Genomic DNA, 13,663 nt, shown 5'->3' with positions numbered 1-13,663 from the left:
ACTGTTAATATTTGGGCCACTTCCTTATACTCTTTTAAAGAATAAAGGAATCTTAATCAATGGGAATCCAATTGCCAAGTATTAGATGTGCTTGAAATACGCTAGGAGTTAAGGTTACCTCTAGCCATATTCAGTTGACACAACTTCTTTCTTGTACATCAAATCTCTTCCAGAAGTAAGACTTTCAAACAATTTTACACACAAAAAATGAGCTTTTAAAATGTCTTGTCAGGTGTGTTAATCACCTTTGTATGTGCTTCATGTACTTCTAGCTAATATATTCTATATGCCTGCTCCATCTCAGCCCCAGTGGAACAGCCCTGATCTGATACCCCCCTTCACACTACTCAGCCACCTGTCAATTTAAATAAGCATTGTTGAAATTTGTGTCAAATGCACTTTGAGGAAGACTATTGAAATTTATTTTGCCTATTTTATAATGATCTCTTTTTACATGAAATGGACTCTTTTGTCTTCTTCTTTCCAAATTCACATACACACTTCATAATTAAGAAGTCTTTATTAAGTACATAGCATGGTCTCTCTTCTACAAGGTGGGTAGGGATACAAAAACAGTCCACCTACAACAGCTTAAAAAGGGGTCACCAGGTTGGTATGAACTGAAAATACAACAGGTTTTCAGGAAAATGGGTGACTCCTGTGGGCAAAACTGTTAAGATCTGTACTGATCTGTGAAGGCTAAGAGAAAAACCAGCAAGAAAAATACCAGCAGAAATCAGAGGCTGGAACTAGCCTTCAGCTAACATTTATTATGCACCAATGCTACCTGCTGGGCTTTGGGGTTGGGGGGACAGGGAAGTGGAGGGTGATGAGAGATATGATAAAAGCAGCACTTGGTGGGGGTTGGAAGTGCCCTGGACAAACAGAAGAGGCTTCCCTGAGATGTCCCTGAACTTAGCCCTGAAGGAAAGAGAAGAGGAAGGGAATTCCAAGCATGGAGACTTGCAAGGGCAAAGGAAGGACGCATATAGCAACATGATGGCTCTCTGAACAGGATATGGGGGAGGGATGGGGGAGAGGAGGCCCCTGGAAGGAGACGAGCTAAACCCTAAGGCCTGGGTGCTAGGCTGATGAATGTGTACTTCTTAACTCTACCCCCATTGAACCAAATGCTAGAAGAACATCTGTGCCATAACTAGAAATTTCTGGAATTGCAAAGAGATGTGAGACCTCACCCCTCCCTTGTAAGAACTCACAGGCTGGTTGAGGAGGCAAGAAGTAATCCTCATAGTTTTATTCTCTCAGAGTTAAGGCTCCCTGTGACAATCTTACCTGGCCCAATGGCAAAGATGACTCTCAAAGGAAAGACAAAGGAGTCTGAACAGTCATGACATGCCGCCCTCCACAGTCTCTTCTTAGGAGCGAGCTGGCTGTGGGGATCTGTCCACCCCCAACTTTCTCTGAGCACCCCTCTCTCTCCCACAAGTATCTCTCAAGAGAATGGAGCAGGAGGGAGGCCCCACCACATTCAAGCAGGAGTCCGTTGCTCAGAGGCTACCTAGAGCCTTGCCTGGGAAGAGGAGGGTTGAGAGCCTGAGGATGGTTACCTTGAGCTGGATCAAGGGATAGACCCCAGGATCCAGAGCCACGGCCAGAGCCACCTTCTTCTGTCACCTGCTCTCTTTCAGCATTCTTCTCTCCAGACACCATGCTTACCCCAGAACCTCCATGTATCCCCATCTTGGACATCTGATCCCAACCTCCTGTTTCCTGACCTTGTACCAGAGAGCCTCTGCTCCATGCCTGGCATACATGAACAGATCAACAAATGTTTCTGAGATAACAAATGGAAGTTAGCTTTCACTTCCTATTTACCACCTCTGCTTTGTGCCTTTATCTAATCTCTGTGTCTTTGACCCAGGTTATTAATATGGCCCCGGGAGTAGATTACAAATGCACAGCTGCCTGGCTGAATGGTACAGTGTCATTGTCCGTGACTCCCTGATCTACACTGATTATAAACATCCAGTTACAGCAGCTTATCAGTCAGGACACATGCCCCCTTCCATGACCAGAGCAACATTAACGTATGCAATTCATTCATTCGTTCATCAAACATTTATCAAGGCCATGGTGTAAGTCAGGCATTGAGCTGGGAGCTGAGAACAGAGAAGTGGAAAAAAAAAAACCCACAACAAAAACAGAAATGTGTAAAAGTGTCTAATATGAGCATTAATGCTGTGAGACCACCTGGAAGATCCAGGCGGGACATGCTTTGAGAACCACAGTCAGAGCATAGCTCTTGATGGGAAAATACGTTCATAATCGTATAAAGAAGAAATTTAAAATATACCTGAAGCACTAACAACTTCCTTTCCTCTGCAGTTAGCTGACAGAGATGGTGGTTACTGATGCTGGCTGACACCTACTAAGCACCTACTATGTGTCTGCACTGTGGTGTGTGCAGCCCTGAGCATGGGAGCACTTTGAGATGGGTGAATGGGGCGAGGCAGGGAATGAGAACTGCTCCTTGCTCCTGGATTTGCATGTGGCTGGTTTCAAGGCAAGATAAGCTATACTGAGAAAAGTTCAAAAGATAATTAAACCAGTTAAAAAAGCAAAAACAGCACTGGGACTGAAGCTGGGTTTCAGAGCCAATTTCCAAGAAGTCATTTCATCATCCTAGAACATCAAACGTGAATTCCATTTTCAGCTATGCAAATTCCAAAAGAATAATACCTCACATTTGCATAATGCTTGATGCTTTTCAAAGTGCTTTCCCAGTTATTAATCTAGGGGAGGCTTTATTACCACCGGAAACATAAATTGAAATTCTGTTCAAACTCGAGTTCCCCATTAATTTTTCCACTTTCCCCTCAAAAACCAGAGCCACCTAAATCCAGGTGCTTTGGATCGAGTGGGTAGCTGTAGTAAGTTTAACCCGCCGGGTGAATATGTATTAATGGAGCATATTGCGGGCCCGTCCATCTACAGACGCAGGCCTTTGGCAGGGCCAGACTCCAAGAAGCCTCCTGTGAATTAACCAGAAACAGGGAACTGCCCTCAGTTCAAATCTGAGATCTTTTCAGGGAGTGCAGTGTGGGCACTGTACACACTCCATTCGTCAGAAACCATTCCCTTCTATCAAGTATCAGAAAACTAGGAAATTAGTTCCACCACTTTGTCCTTCCACCTACAGAAAACCCTGTCAGTGGCCTCTTGCAAAGTGGCCCACGATGCCAGACAGCTCCTATGTCCTTTTTGTTTTTAACGTCATGAACCGAGAGGCCGAAGCCGCAGTATATCTGCCACGGGGAGAGGATCTCAGAAAAGTGAAGTGAGAAGATATGACATGTACGAGGAAATACTTCTCCCCAAATCTCTCCAATGTGTTTCTTTTTCCATCTCTTTCAAACTTAATTATGTGTAGCTTTCTCCGTCACTGAATCACCAGCCTTTCCTGACACCTCGATCTCATTGCATTTTAGCAAAAGATTAACCTGGCTGTTTGCTTTTAATTCTGAAGCTGTGTTAATACTCAACTCCCTCTAGATTAGAAAAGAAGAAAAACACACTCCCACATACCCCGCCCTGGCTCCAGTGAGGCTCCAGGGCTGCTGTTGCTGACAGTGTCACAGTCATGGGAACCTGCTGGCTGCACTTACCATTTCAGGAGGGCCAAGAGGACCACGGAGAGGGCCACTGTCACCATGGGGCCATTCACTTCCAGTTTGAGAAAACTCAAGACTTCCATTGTTCCCCAGAGTCCCTAGAAGACTGGTCCTCCAGAGGAAAGAGGGAACCTGGTCCTCCTGCTGTTACAGGGACCACAATCTGCAGAGAGAAGAAGGACTAGGCAACCAAGACCGCATCATATCAAGTGGGTCCCCAAAATGTACTCTCCGTCAGAGCGTCTCCTTATAAAGAGGAAGGAAGAGGAGGGAAAAAACACAGGGTTTCAGTGTAAGGCAATGAATCAGCAACTTTATTTTCTTGAGGACCGCCCTGTCAATAAACATTTATGTTAACTTCCCTGGGAATTAGCAGCAGAACTGGTCCCATGTTTGCCGAGAGATGTGAAATGGTTGCAACCATAGATTTCCTTGAGTCGTCTATGAAGAAAGACTCCTCTTCAAAAACTTAATTCATAATTCACTGAAGACACGGGATCCAGAGACCCTGAATGTCCCAGAGAAATTTGGGGTCAGATATCAGCCTGATGGAAAATGCTGATGGAACTGAGGACATCCATCCCACAAAGTTTATTGGTTCCTGGGACCCAGGGGGTCCTTGGTGACTGGCCAATGGAATAGACCAAAGATCTTGCCCTGTGTCAGCACTCTCATCATGAGTTGCAGGATTTCTCACATGTCTAAAAGCATGTCCGTAGGCTCATGCACGTGTCCTTTGTTCTAGCTCTGAGCTTATCTGACTGAAGTAGACTGAATCATTTTTTCGCTTATTAGTCAGTGTACTACACTTTCAGTAATGGGGAGGGTGTCTCAGAGAGTGAGTCATTCGGTCACCATGATACTCATCCATTCATCAATATGTATGGGGGACCAGGCTCTGTGCTAAGTGTACGGTGTTTGAAAACCAGAAGTAGTACCAGACTCCGGGAAAATTTCTCTCTCGAGAGATAGACAACAAACAGGGAGACAAATAAATAAGTAATTGCAAGTTGAGAGCCGTGCTGTGAAGGTCATGAACACAGGGTATGAGTAGGAAGAGCTGGGGGGACCCCGCTAAGAGAGTGTTGCAGGGGAAATCTGTCTGGAAAGGAAAAGCTTGAAGCTGCGATTCTCAGCTGGAGAGGAGTCCACCAGGGAAAGGGCCAAGGGCAAAGCCTTCTGGGCAAAAATGGGTGACACAGATAAAGGGTCTAAGGTGGGAAGGAATTCCTGTGTGTGGGAACTGGAAAGAGGGCAGTCCTGCTGGAGTAGATGGGCCAGCTCGGGGAGACATCGCTTCCCTAAGAGATGGAGACTGTCAACAGAGGCTAGACAGCACAAAGCCACAGTGAGAAGCGTGGGCTCCATTTTATGTGCCACTTAGGGCTTTAACATACTTGTATTTATGTTTGGTGAAAGCATTCTGGCTGCACGTGGAGAACTTGTGGGAAGGAGCAAGAGGAAGAGCGGAGAGGCCACTTAGAAGACTCTTCATTCATCCTAAGATGAGCCTGCAGACAGAGCAGGAGTGGACGTAGAAAGAAGTAGAGGAATTTGAAATATATTTAAGAGTAGACCGCAGAATGTCCTGACGGATTGGATGTGTGAGGGAAGGGGGAGGAAGAAACAAGTCTGACTCCTGGGCTCCTGACTTGAGCTGTGGGTGTATACATAGAGGTGACACTGAGGTGGGGAAGATGGAGTATTGGTGGGAAAAATCAAGAGTTTGGCTTGGGTCCTGTTTAGTCTGAGATGCCTGGGGGCCATCTGAGTGGAGCTTTGAAGTCAGAGAGGAATCTTCGCTGAAAACATAAATAATAATGATTAATAACAAAAATGCCATTTATGGAGCACTAACTATGGGCCAGTTCTTATTCTAAGAGCATTCATTCATATGTGTTAATTCGTTCAATCCTTTTAAACAGCACGATGAAGCCAAGCTTTCTATTAACCCCCTTTTATAAAAGAAACTAAGACATGGGACACATGACTCCAAAGTCCATTCTCCTAATCAAAAGATTATATTCCAATATGGAAGGCATCAATATACAGAGGAACAGATGAGCCACAGCCACAAATATGATACAAACCACACAATACTTCCCTTTTCTCTGGCCATTTGCCCTGCCTCCCTGTTTTGCATTCCTACTGAGGTGCCTCCAACAGCTGCACCCCAAGTGTCTCATGCTCCTGCCCAGCCCTTTTGGATGTCCATGACTCTCCTCATATTCCACATGTCCTTTGTTGCATTTGATCAGGACTGTGCTGAGATGTTAAAGGATCTGTGTATTCCCCCCCTCACAAAACAGAGCTATGCTTCATCAACAGTCATCTGAGATACGACGCTTTCAATCACAGGAGCCATGGGATGGGGCTTGGGAGCAGAGCAAGCGGGTGTGGAGGAAGCAAGTCGTCACGGCCATGGATTCAGAGAGTTGGAAGGACCTCAGATATTACGAAGGCCAGTCAAAGAGATGTTCATGAAAAAAAAATTATTTTTAAGACTCCAAGGTGAAATAAATATGAGAAAATGCTGGTGTAAGCATCAGTAAGTTAGCTTATTTCCTGAAAAAGACTTGAACTGGCCAATGTGCATGGTGAAGCTCCAAGAGTGGCATGCAGAGAGCAGCATTGTATTTGACCACAAATTCTTGTTAAGGAGCATTCATGAACACATCCCAGATGTAGTGTTCTTAGGAACGTGCTTTGAGAAATGTTGACCAAACCCAACTCTGATTTACAGAGGAAGGAATAAAAAAGAACCCAGAAAGGGAAAGTGACTGGTACCAAGTCGCACAGCTGCCTAGTTCTAGAACCTGGGTCGCCCAACTTCTCTTCAGACTCATCTAGAATACACTCCTCACGTCACCCCATGCACCTGGCACAGGTCCCGCCCTGTTCACAGAGAACCTTTGAGCATTAGCAGCCAGTTCAGAGATGTCTGACTTTGTTGAGGGGTTGCCAGCTCCCCAAGTGACTGAGTTCACTCATTCATTCCTTTGACTAATATGTTTGGAGTCCTTTCTATGTGATTTGTGATTTGGAGGAGCTGTCAATGCTGCAGAGAGATCATCCCATCCTTTCCACGCTAGCCTCATACTCAGTGAGGTATGGATAGTAAATTAACCAAGATGAAGTGGAAGGGTCAGATATGAGAGATATGAAGGATTTTTATCAGAGTAACATGATTAGGAATGTATTAATTTTAAAAATCTATGACACAATGCAGGAACATTTGGGGGTTTTCCCACGATAAAGGACAGTCTGTCGCCATGATGCTCACCATAATTAAGCATTAGGCCTTTACTCTCAAAATATTTTCTTTTTAATGGTATATCTATTAAAAACAATCAACTTTGGGGCACCTGGGTGGCTCAGTGGTTGAGCATCTGCCTTTGGCTCAGGGCGTAATCCCAGGGTCCTGGGGTTGAGTCCCACATCGAGCTCCCAGCAGGGAGCCTGCTTCTCCCTCTGCCTGTGTCTCGGCCTCTCTCTCTGTGTCTCTAATGAATAAATAAATAAAATCTTTATAAAAAATAAAACTAAAAACTAAAAACCATCAACTTCATAGAACTGTATAAAAAGTATTTTATAATTCCAACTCCCAGAGATGAACTCTGTTAACAAATTAGTGTATATCCTTCCATCCTTTTCTATGCATATACGAACGTAGATATATTCATAGTTTTTTAAAAAACAAGATTGCCATACCCATGCTTTTCTGCAACTGGTCTTTTTCACTTACTGTAGCATGCATACCCTTCTACATCATAGCTAGAGATAGATACATGTCATCAGCTCCCTAGGATCCCACTGTACAGATGTGTTGTGACTCATTTAGCCTGTCCTTCACTGAATGGCATTTGAATTGTTTCCAACCACAAATGAGGCTGCAGTGAACATCCTTGTACATATCACCATGGCCTTGGGTAAGGACATCCCAAGCAAAAGTCTTAGAAGTGGTAGTGCCGCCCCCAAAGATGTGCATTCCAAAAAGGTTGGTGGGTGCTTCCACCCTAGAAGCAGTTTCGATTCTCCCTCCCTCGAGCTGTGCGTGGAGTGCCCACCTGGTGGGACACCCCAGTTTTTCTCCTTCTGTCTCAACCCACCCCAAGTCCATCCTTTTTTTCCTCCTACATCCAGGCAGACACCTCCCCCAGAGTTGAGTCAACTGTTTTGACTTAAGTCTTGTGTTTCTTTTTAAAGCTTTCACTCCATAAATTCTGTGGTATTTCCTTCATGTTCTCTGTGTTTAAAAACTGCCTGTGCAGATGTCTAAGTGGTGCCTTCCTTCTCTCTGAAGACTCCCAGCTGGCCTGCCCAAAGCCTGATGTCTCTGGGAGGCTTGAGGCATGGGGCACATTCTCCCTGCCAACTAGGGCCCCCGAGTGAAAGGACAATGGGGCTTAGCCAGCACCACGGAAGTTCAGAGAACATTTGCATGTAACCTCATCTGAGCCGAGAGCAACCCTGAGGAGTAGGTAAGCAGGACCTTTCATGCCTGGGCTCTGAGAGAAATGACTTGAGCTCAGAGATGTAACAGAACTAAAATCATACATTAATAAATTCTGAAGGCCGGGCTTCAGCCCCAGTCTTCTGGCTTGAAACCCAGTGTTTTCCCCACTAAATCTAAAAATGCATAGTTCACCAAGCCAGCCTGTGGATGCGATACCATTTATCTTTATGGTTACCCCCTGGGTTTCCATAAAGTGTTGCTATAGTTAAGGAAGATGGAGGGATGGTGTGGGCCTGTGAGCTGCTTTATCTCCTTGCAGAAGATACTAGGGCCCCTTTTGGAAGGGGAAAACAACAACCTCCCCAACACCATCCAATATCTTAGAGATCCTCTGTCCACTTTCTGAGAACGTGAGGTCAGATTAGGAGGGCTCATCCATTTCTTCAGTCAAGTAACATTTGCTGAGCAATTGCTAAGCCCTAGGCACCGGGAATTGAAGCCCAGTGGATAAGACCAAGGTCTTGCCCCCAGAACTCACCTCCTGGGTTAGGGAAGCAGATATTTAAATACCTAAGTGGCTTCAGTGTAATAGGTACCATGACATAAATATGTACAGGGCACAGAGGGGGCAAAAAACAGGAGGGAGGAGATTGGAAAAAAATTGGGACACATGACACATAAGCTTAGACTGGACAGATGACTTCACTGAGCAGATGGGAACGGGACAGATGTGCTTAGCAGGGGGAGCACAGCTCAGGCTTGTTCCAAGGCTTCAGAAGCTGGCAGTAATAGGGCGAATGGGCAGACACTCAGAGGCCAGGTCACGCACCATTGTGGGCCATGCCAGAAAGTTTACACGTTATTCTAGGATCTGTGGGAAGCCAGAGGAGGACCTAAATTGAGCTGCAACATGATTAGCTTTGCTTTGAGAAGTTTCTCTCAGGAGGCAGATGGCTGGGTCATACCTGAGATGGGCAGACCAGCGAAGAGGCTGCGTGGCCCTCTAGGTACGAGATAAAGCTGTAGGGCTGGAAATGGGGAAGAGGAGACCACATTTGGGGATTACCGGGAAGGCAAAATCAACAGTATTGGGTCACCGATGGAGCATGGGGGGGGAAGAAGAAGGGGTTGTTGAGGAGAGCACCCCCAATTTCTGGCTCCATTGATTGAGCCCATGTGTGCCATGCACCACAGGAAGGACTTGGCAGGAGGACTGGGTAGAGGGGAATTCGCGTGGCTTCCGTGGTGAGCAAGCTGAGCCCGGGGGGGCCACACAGGTAAAGGTGCTTGGGAGGCGGCCAGGTCAGGAGAGAAATCTGAAGCAGGGAAGTCGTTTTCGTTTCGAGAGCCATTTGCCGACAGGTGGGGTGATGCCATAAGAATAAATTGGCCACAGAGAAGAGGTGGAGTGTTCAAAAGCGGGCAAGGAAGGAATGCCATGAATAGCAGCTTTGGGGAGAAGGTGGGCAAGGGGCTGGGGGATGATGGGGTGCCAGATGGGGCTTTCAAAGAAATTGAGGAGGACCGGTCTGGGAAACCCCGCAGAGGGACCCCTCCGTTAGTGCATGAGGATGTGGCTTTCTGTTCTCAAGCGATCTGGGTTCTTTAGCTCTCTCGGTGGGAAAGCTCTGCAGCCCTTCTGAGCCCTGGGTTGTCCTGGTGAGGTGGGGATAATGGTGCGCACTTCGCAAGGCGGTTGTGGGGAAACAAGGTGCCCGTGTGGCCGCTTGAGCAGAGCTCCGGAGCCCAGCCAGCACGTGCACATGCGGTCGGGGATGTTTGCACCAAAGCCACAGGAGAACGGTTGTAGGGAGCAGGAAACGGCCCAGGGTGTGAATGCCGCAGAAAGGTCAAGTGCGGTGGTTACCGAGGCATCTCTGGATTTGGCACGCGGGTCCTTCTACTCCCCCCCCCCCCGCCCCCAGGATGGCTGTGGTGCAGCAGGGGGTGCAGAGACCCAGAACCAGGGAGACGGAGGCTTAGAGGGAGCTGAGTCAGCCTCCTCTGTCATTCTGTGGCCCCACGGCTGAGAGGTGGGAGGAGACACACGTTTGCCCTGGCTGGAGGAGAATTTGCAGGTGCCGCTACTGGGGGTCCCAGGTGAGGTGCAAACACCCCCTCTCGGGAGCCGCGTGGGGACAGTGGCCATCTGTGTGTTTCCCCTCCCGCGGGGAGGACAGAACTCGCTCCTCTCTTCAAGGTTGCTATGGAGACATGGATGGGTTTGTGAACAGTTTTAAGGTCTATGTCACATCTTGACTTTGTGTTGGTCGTGAGGGCAGGGAACATATTTTATACATCATTGTGCACCCGCACCGCCCGGCCCACTGCGATCTCATGTACCCGCACAGCTTTTATTAGCATGAGCCAATCACTCCCAAACCTGTTCTCTCCGGCCCAGTTCTCTATCCTGAGGTTCAGATGTATAGCCAGCTGCCCACTGGTCCTCTTCTCACAGATACCCCGCAGATGCTAACAGACTTGAAATGTCTAAAGCCACACTCATTGTCACAGCCCCCTTCCTCCGTTAAATGCTTCACCCTCATCCCGTGTTCCCCATGCCAGTGAATCATGCCTCCCCCCCCAAGTCAGAAACCGGGGCTCACCCTCGACTCTTCCTTCTCTCCCAGCTCCCCACCCCTATATCCAGTTAATCACCAAGCCCTGTTGTTTCCACCTGTGAAGTCCCTCTCATTCTGGTCACTACTCCCTTTAGCCATTCTTACTTATTTGAGAGAGAGAGACAGAGAGTTGGGAGGGGCAGAGGGAGAGGGAGAGAGTCCTCAAGCAGACTCCTCGCTGAGTACAGAGTCCGAGGCAGGGCTCGATCCCATGAACCCAAGATCATGACCTGAGCTGAAATCAAGAGTCAGTCACTTAACCAACTGAGCCATCCAGGCGCCCCATCTGTTCATTCCTACATTCATTCCACTGGCTTTTTTTTTTTCCCACTGGCTTAATGAACATGCCAGCATCTAGCCAGTATTAGGCAATGGGAACTCACTGGTGCGGGAAACAAGCTAGGTGTCCCATCTCACAGAGCTTGTATCTAGAGAAGGAGCTGCCCAGATCCCAGCTCTTTCATGATCATCATCTCTCATTAGGCCGCAGTAGTCTTCTAGGGGCTTCTGTGCCTCTCGTTCATCCATCAATGTTTCTTTGTTGAGCTTATGTGAGATGCCCAGCACCCTAACCAGAGCATAAAGACCAGCATGACTGGGAGGCATGGAGCAAGGGGAAATGTGAGGCTGGGCGATGTAGGAGAACAGCCAGCGGTCAGAACACCTAAAATCTGCTGGGCCCTGTGAAACATGTACTGTTTCCTTCCAAAAGGAGCGGGACGCCATCGAAGGAAAGGCTTCGTGCAGGGAAGTGACATAATGCAATTTAGGCCAACTCTATCCCATCTGCTTTCACTATGAAAATGAGTGTGGAGCTCATCAGATAGCAGTCTAACATCCACATGTCGCCAGGTGCCCCAGCCACACAGCAGGGGCCCCAGAGCCAAGCTACCGTTCAGACCTTGACTGCGCGTGTCATCGGGAGGTGGGAGATGCCCTTGAGTGCAGGCAGCTCTTGATATTGCTAATCAGACACGACCCACCCTATGTCCTTCACATCTCAGCGTCTCTATCAATTTATGTCACCCATGATCTCAGCTTGTCAGATGTTAGCACTTTCTAAATTATCACTGAATCTCTCCTGGCGCTCGGCGTGGCTGAATGTGGCTACATGTTGATGATTACAGAGAGCTCTGTCTGTGAACATGGAGAGTCAGCAGATGGTTCGGCTGCCTTAAGGCAAGTCTTGGAGCTTTCAGGCAAGTGAGAGCCCGGATCAGCCATTTTTCACCTCGAATCACTGGAGCTGGGGCAGGCATTGCAGCGACAGACTGCAGAACGCAGAAATTCTGGTCATTGCATGGCCAGAATGCAGAAATTCAGAATCCAACGTCTGACAGCAGACGGGACTGGTATCCCCAGCAAGTCAGCACCATGAAGTCCCCACGCAGGGGAAAGAGGGCATGGTGACATATGCATGGGGCCTAATAATGCAGATCCCAAAGCAGAAGATAATTGGAAGTTTTGGCAGCAGAGCTTTCAAGGAAATACATACATGAGTGGGTAGCAGGACCCCAGGCCCCAGAACGGCCAACAGAAATGAGAACTGAGTCGTGGTGAGGCGGGGTTGGAAAGAAGATGGATAGAATAGGTACGTAACTAGAAGCCTCCACATCCCAAGGGTTTAACTACAGAATTTTCGTTCTCACTCACCCAACAGTCCAAATGTGGGTGTGCAGTAGGCAGCCTTCCACGCGGTGATCTGGGGACACAGGCTCCACCATCCACTACCACAGATGCCTCTGCTCGATCATCCTGCAACCAGCTGGTGAAGGGGAAAAGGAAAAAGAAAAGGTGTGAGGAAGGTTTTTAATAGGTCAGGCCTGGGAGTGGCATAAACATGCCCATCCTGACGTCGTTGGCCAGAATTCAGACACGGCCACGCCTACCTGCAGAGGAGGCTGGAAATGGAGTGGGCCCAGGAGAAAAAGAAAAACAGCTTGGTGAACACCTAGCATTCCTGCCACAGGTAGTTCCCATCTTGAGTATGTTCTCAGCCAATGATTCCTGCCTAGGAAGCCGGCTGCTAGAACAAGGTGGAAGGTGATTCCATTGAGGTCCCCCCAAAAAAGCCAAAGCCCAATCAGTTCAGGATCAAGGATAAAGAGCAACCAGGGCAGCCCCGGTGGCTCAGCAGTTTAGCACTACCTTCAGCCCAGGGCGTGATCCTGGAGACCCGGGATCGAGTCCCATGTCCGGCTCCCTGCATGGAGCCTGCTTCTCTCTCTGCCTCTCTCTTTGTGTGTCTCTCGTGAATAAATAAATAAATAATATTAAAAAAAAAAAAAAGAGCAACCAGCCTGCAAGATGACAGGGTGCTGCCCTCCGACTATGTTCTGGCTTTCTCTGCTGAGTCTATTTCCCATGGTGCTCCTGCTAGCTGGGGTTCTGTTCTAAAGTCACAGCTGGGAGCTTGCCCATAGCTTTGTGAGGCCATTGGAGCCTCCCTGTGTGGTGCTCATCCAGGCCCAACTAGACTAGACTAATCCACCTAACTAGATCCTCTTAGAATGTGGTGCTACTTGAATCAGTTCCCTGCACCCCAATGGACTATGTGAATAAGAAATATTTGCTCTGCCTGCAGAAGAAGTCGACTTTGTACCTTGGATGTTGTTTCAAGCCCTGTCTTAACGAGACCTAGCTCCCTCCCCGTCTGCACTGGTCCATGTACTACTGAGTGAGGTCCCAGCCTGCCTTTTCCCTGTGCCCATCTGAGTTTTGAAAGGCTTCGTGCCATTCTGTATCCTCACCCACCCCCCACCAACAGGCCAGAATCCTCCTGTGTATTTTCAAAACTCAGATGTCACCTCCTCAAGGAAGCCCTCCAGACTACCCATGATGATGATTGGCAATTTTGTGTCCTGCCATAACACCCCAGGTTTTCTCCACTGAAGTTGCCTGACTAGTTGCCTATCTATCTGTACCCTAGATGTAAGTCTTCTGAGAACAGAGGG

General features: G+C 47.9%; 1 protein-coding gene across 3 annotated transcripts in view; it reads right to left on the bottom strand.

Annotated features, from left to right (window-relative positions):
• Window positions 1–12,495, bottom strand: part of TBXAS1 (thromboxane A synthase 1) — a 162,199-nt gene extending 149,704 nt beyond the window's left edge. The window contains exons 1-2 of one of the 3 annotated variants that reach the window (XM_077850141.1): window positions 12,363–12,495; window positions 3,627–3,795 (exon numbers count right to left, since the gene is read on the bottom strand). In XM_077850141.1, the coding sequence (XP_077706267.1) occupies window positions 3,627–3,715 (89 nt within the window). In that variant the 5' untranslated portion in view covers window positions 3,716–3,795; window positions 12,363–12,495. Of the gene's footprint in view, window positions 1–3,626; window positions 3,878–12,362 lie in introns of those variants that run through there. The other 2 variants (XM_077850142.1, XM_077850139.1) reach the window with 2 other exon arrangements.
• Between the last annotated feature and the right edge of the window lie 1,168 nt (window positions 12,496–13,663).

The sequence above is a fragment of the Canis aureus genome, chromosome 15 (genome assembly GCF_053574225.1).
Source record: "Canis aureus isolate CA01 chromosome 15, VMU_Caureus_v.1.0, whole genome shotgun sequence".
In the NCBI taxonomy this organism is placed as follows: domain Eukaryota; kingdom Metazoa; phylum Chordata; class Mammalia; order Carnivora; family Canidae; genus Canis; species Canis aureus.
Note: the sequence above shows the minus strand (reverse complement) of the source record. Positions and strands in the feature narration are given on the sequence as shown.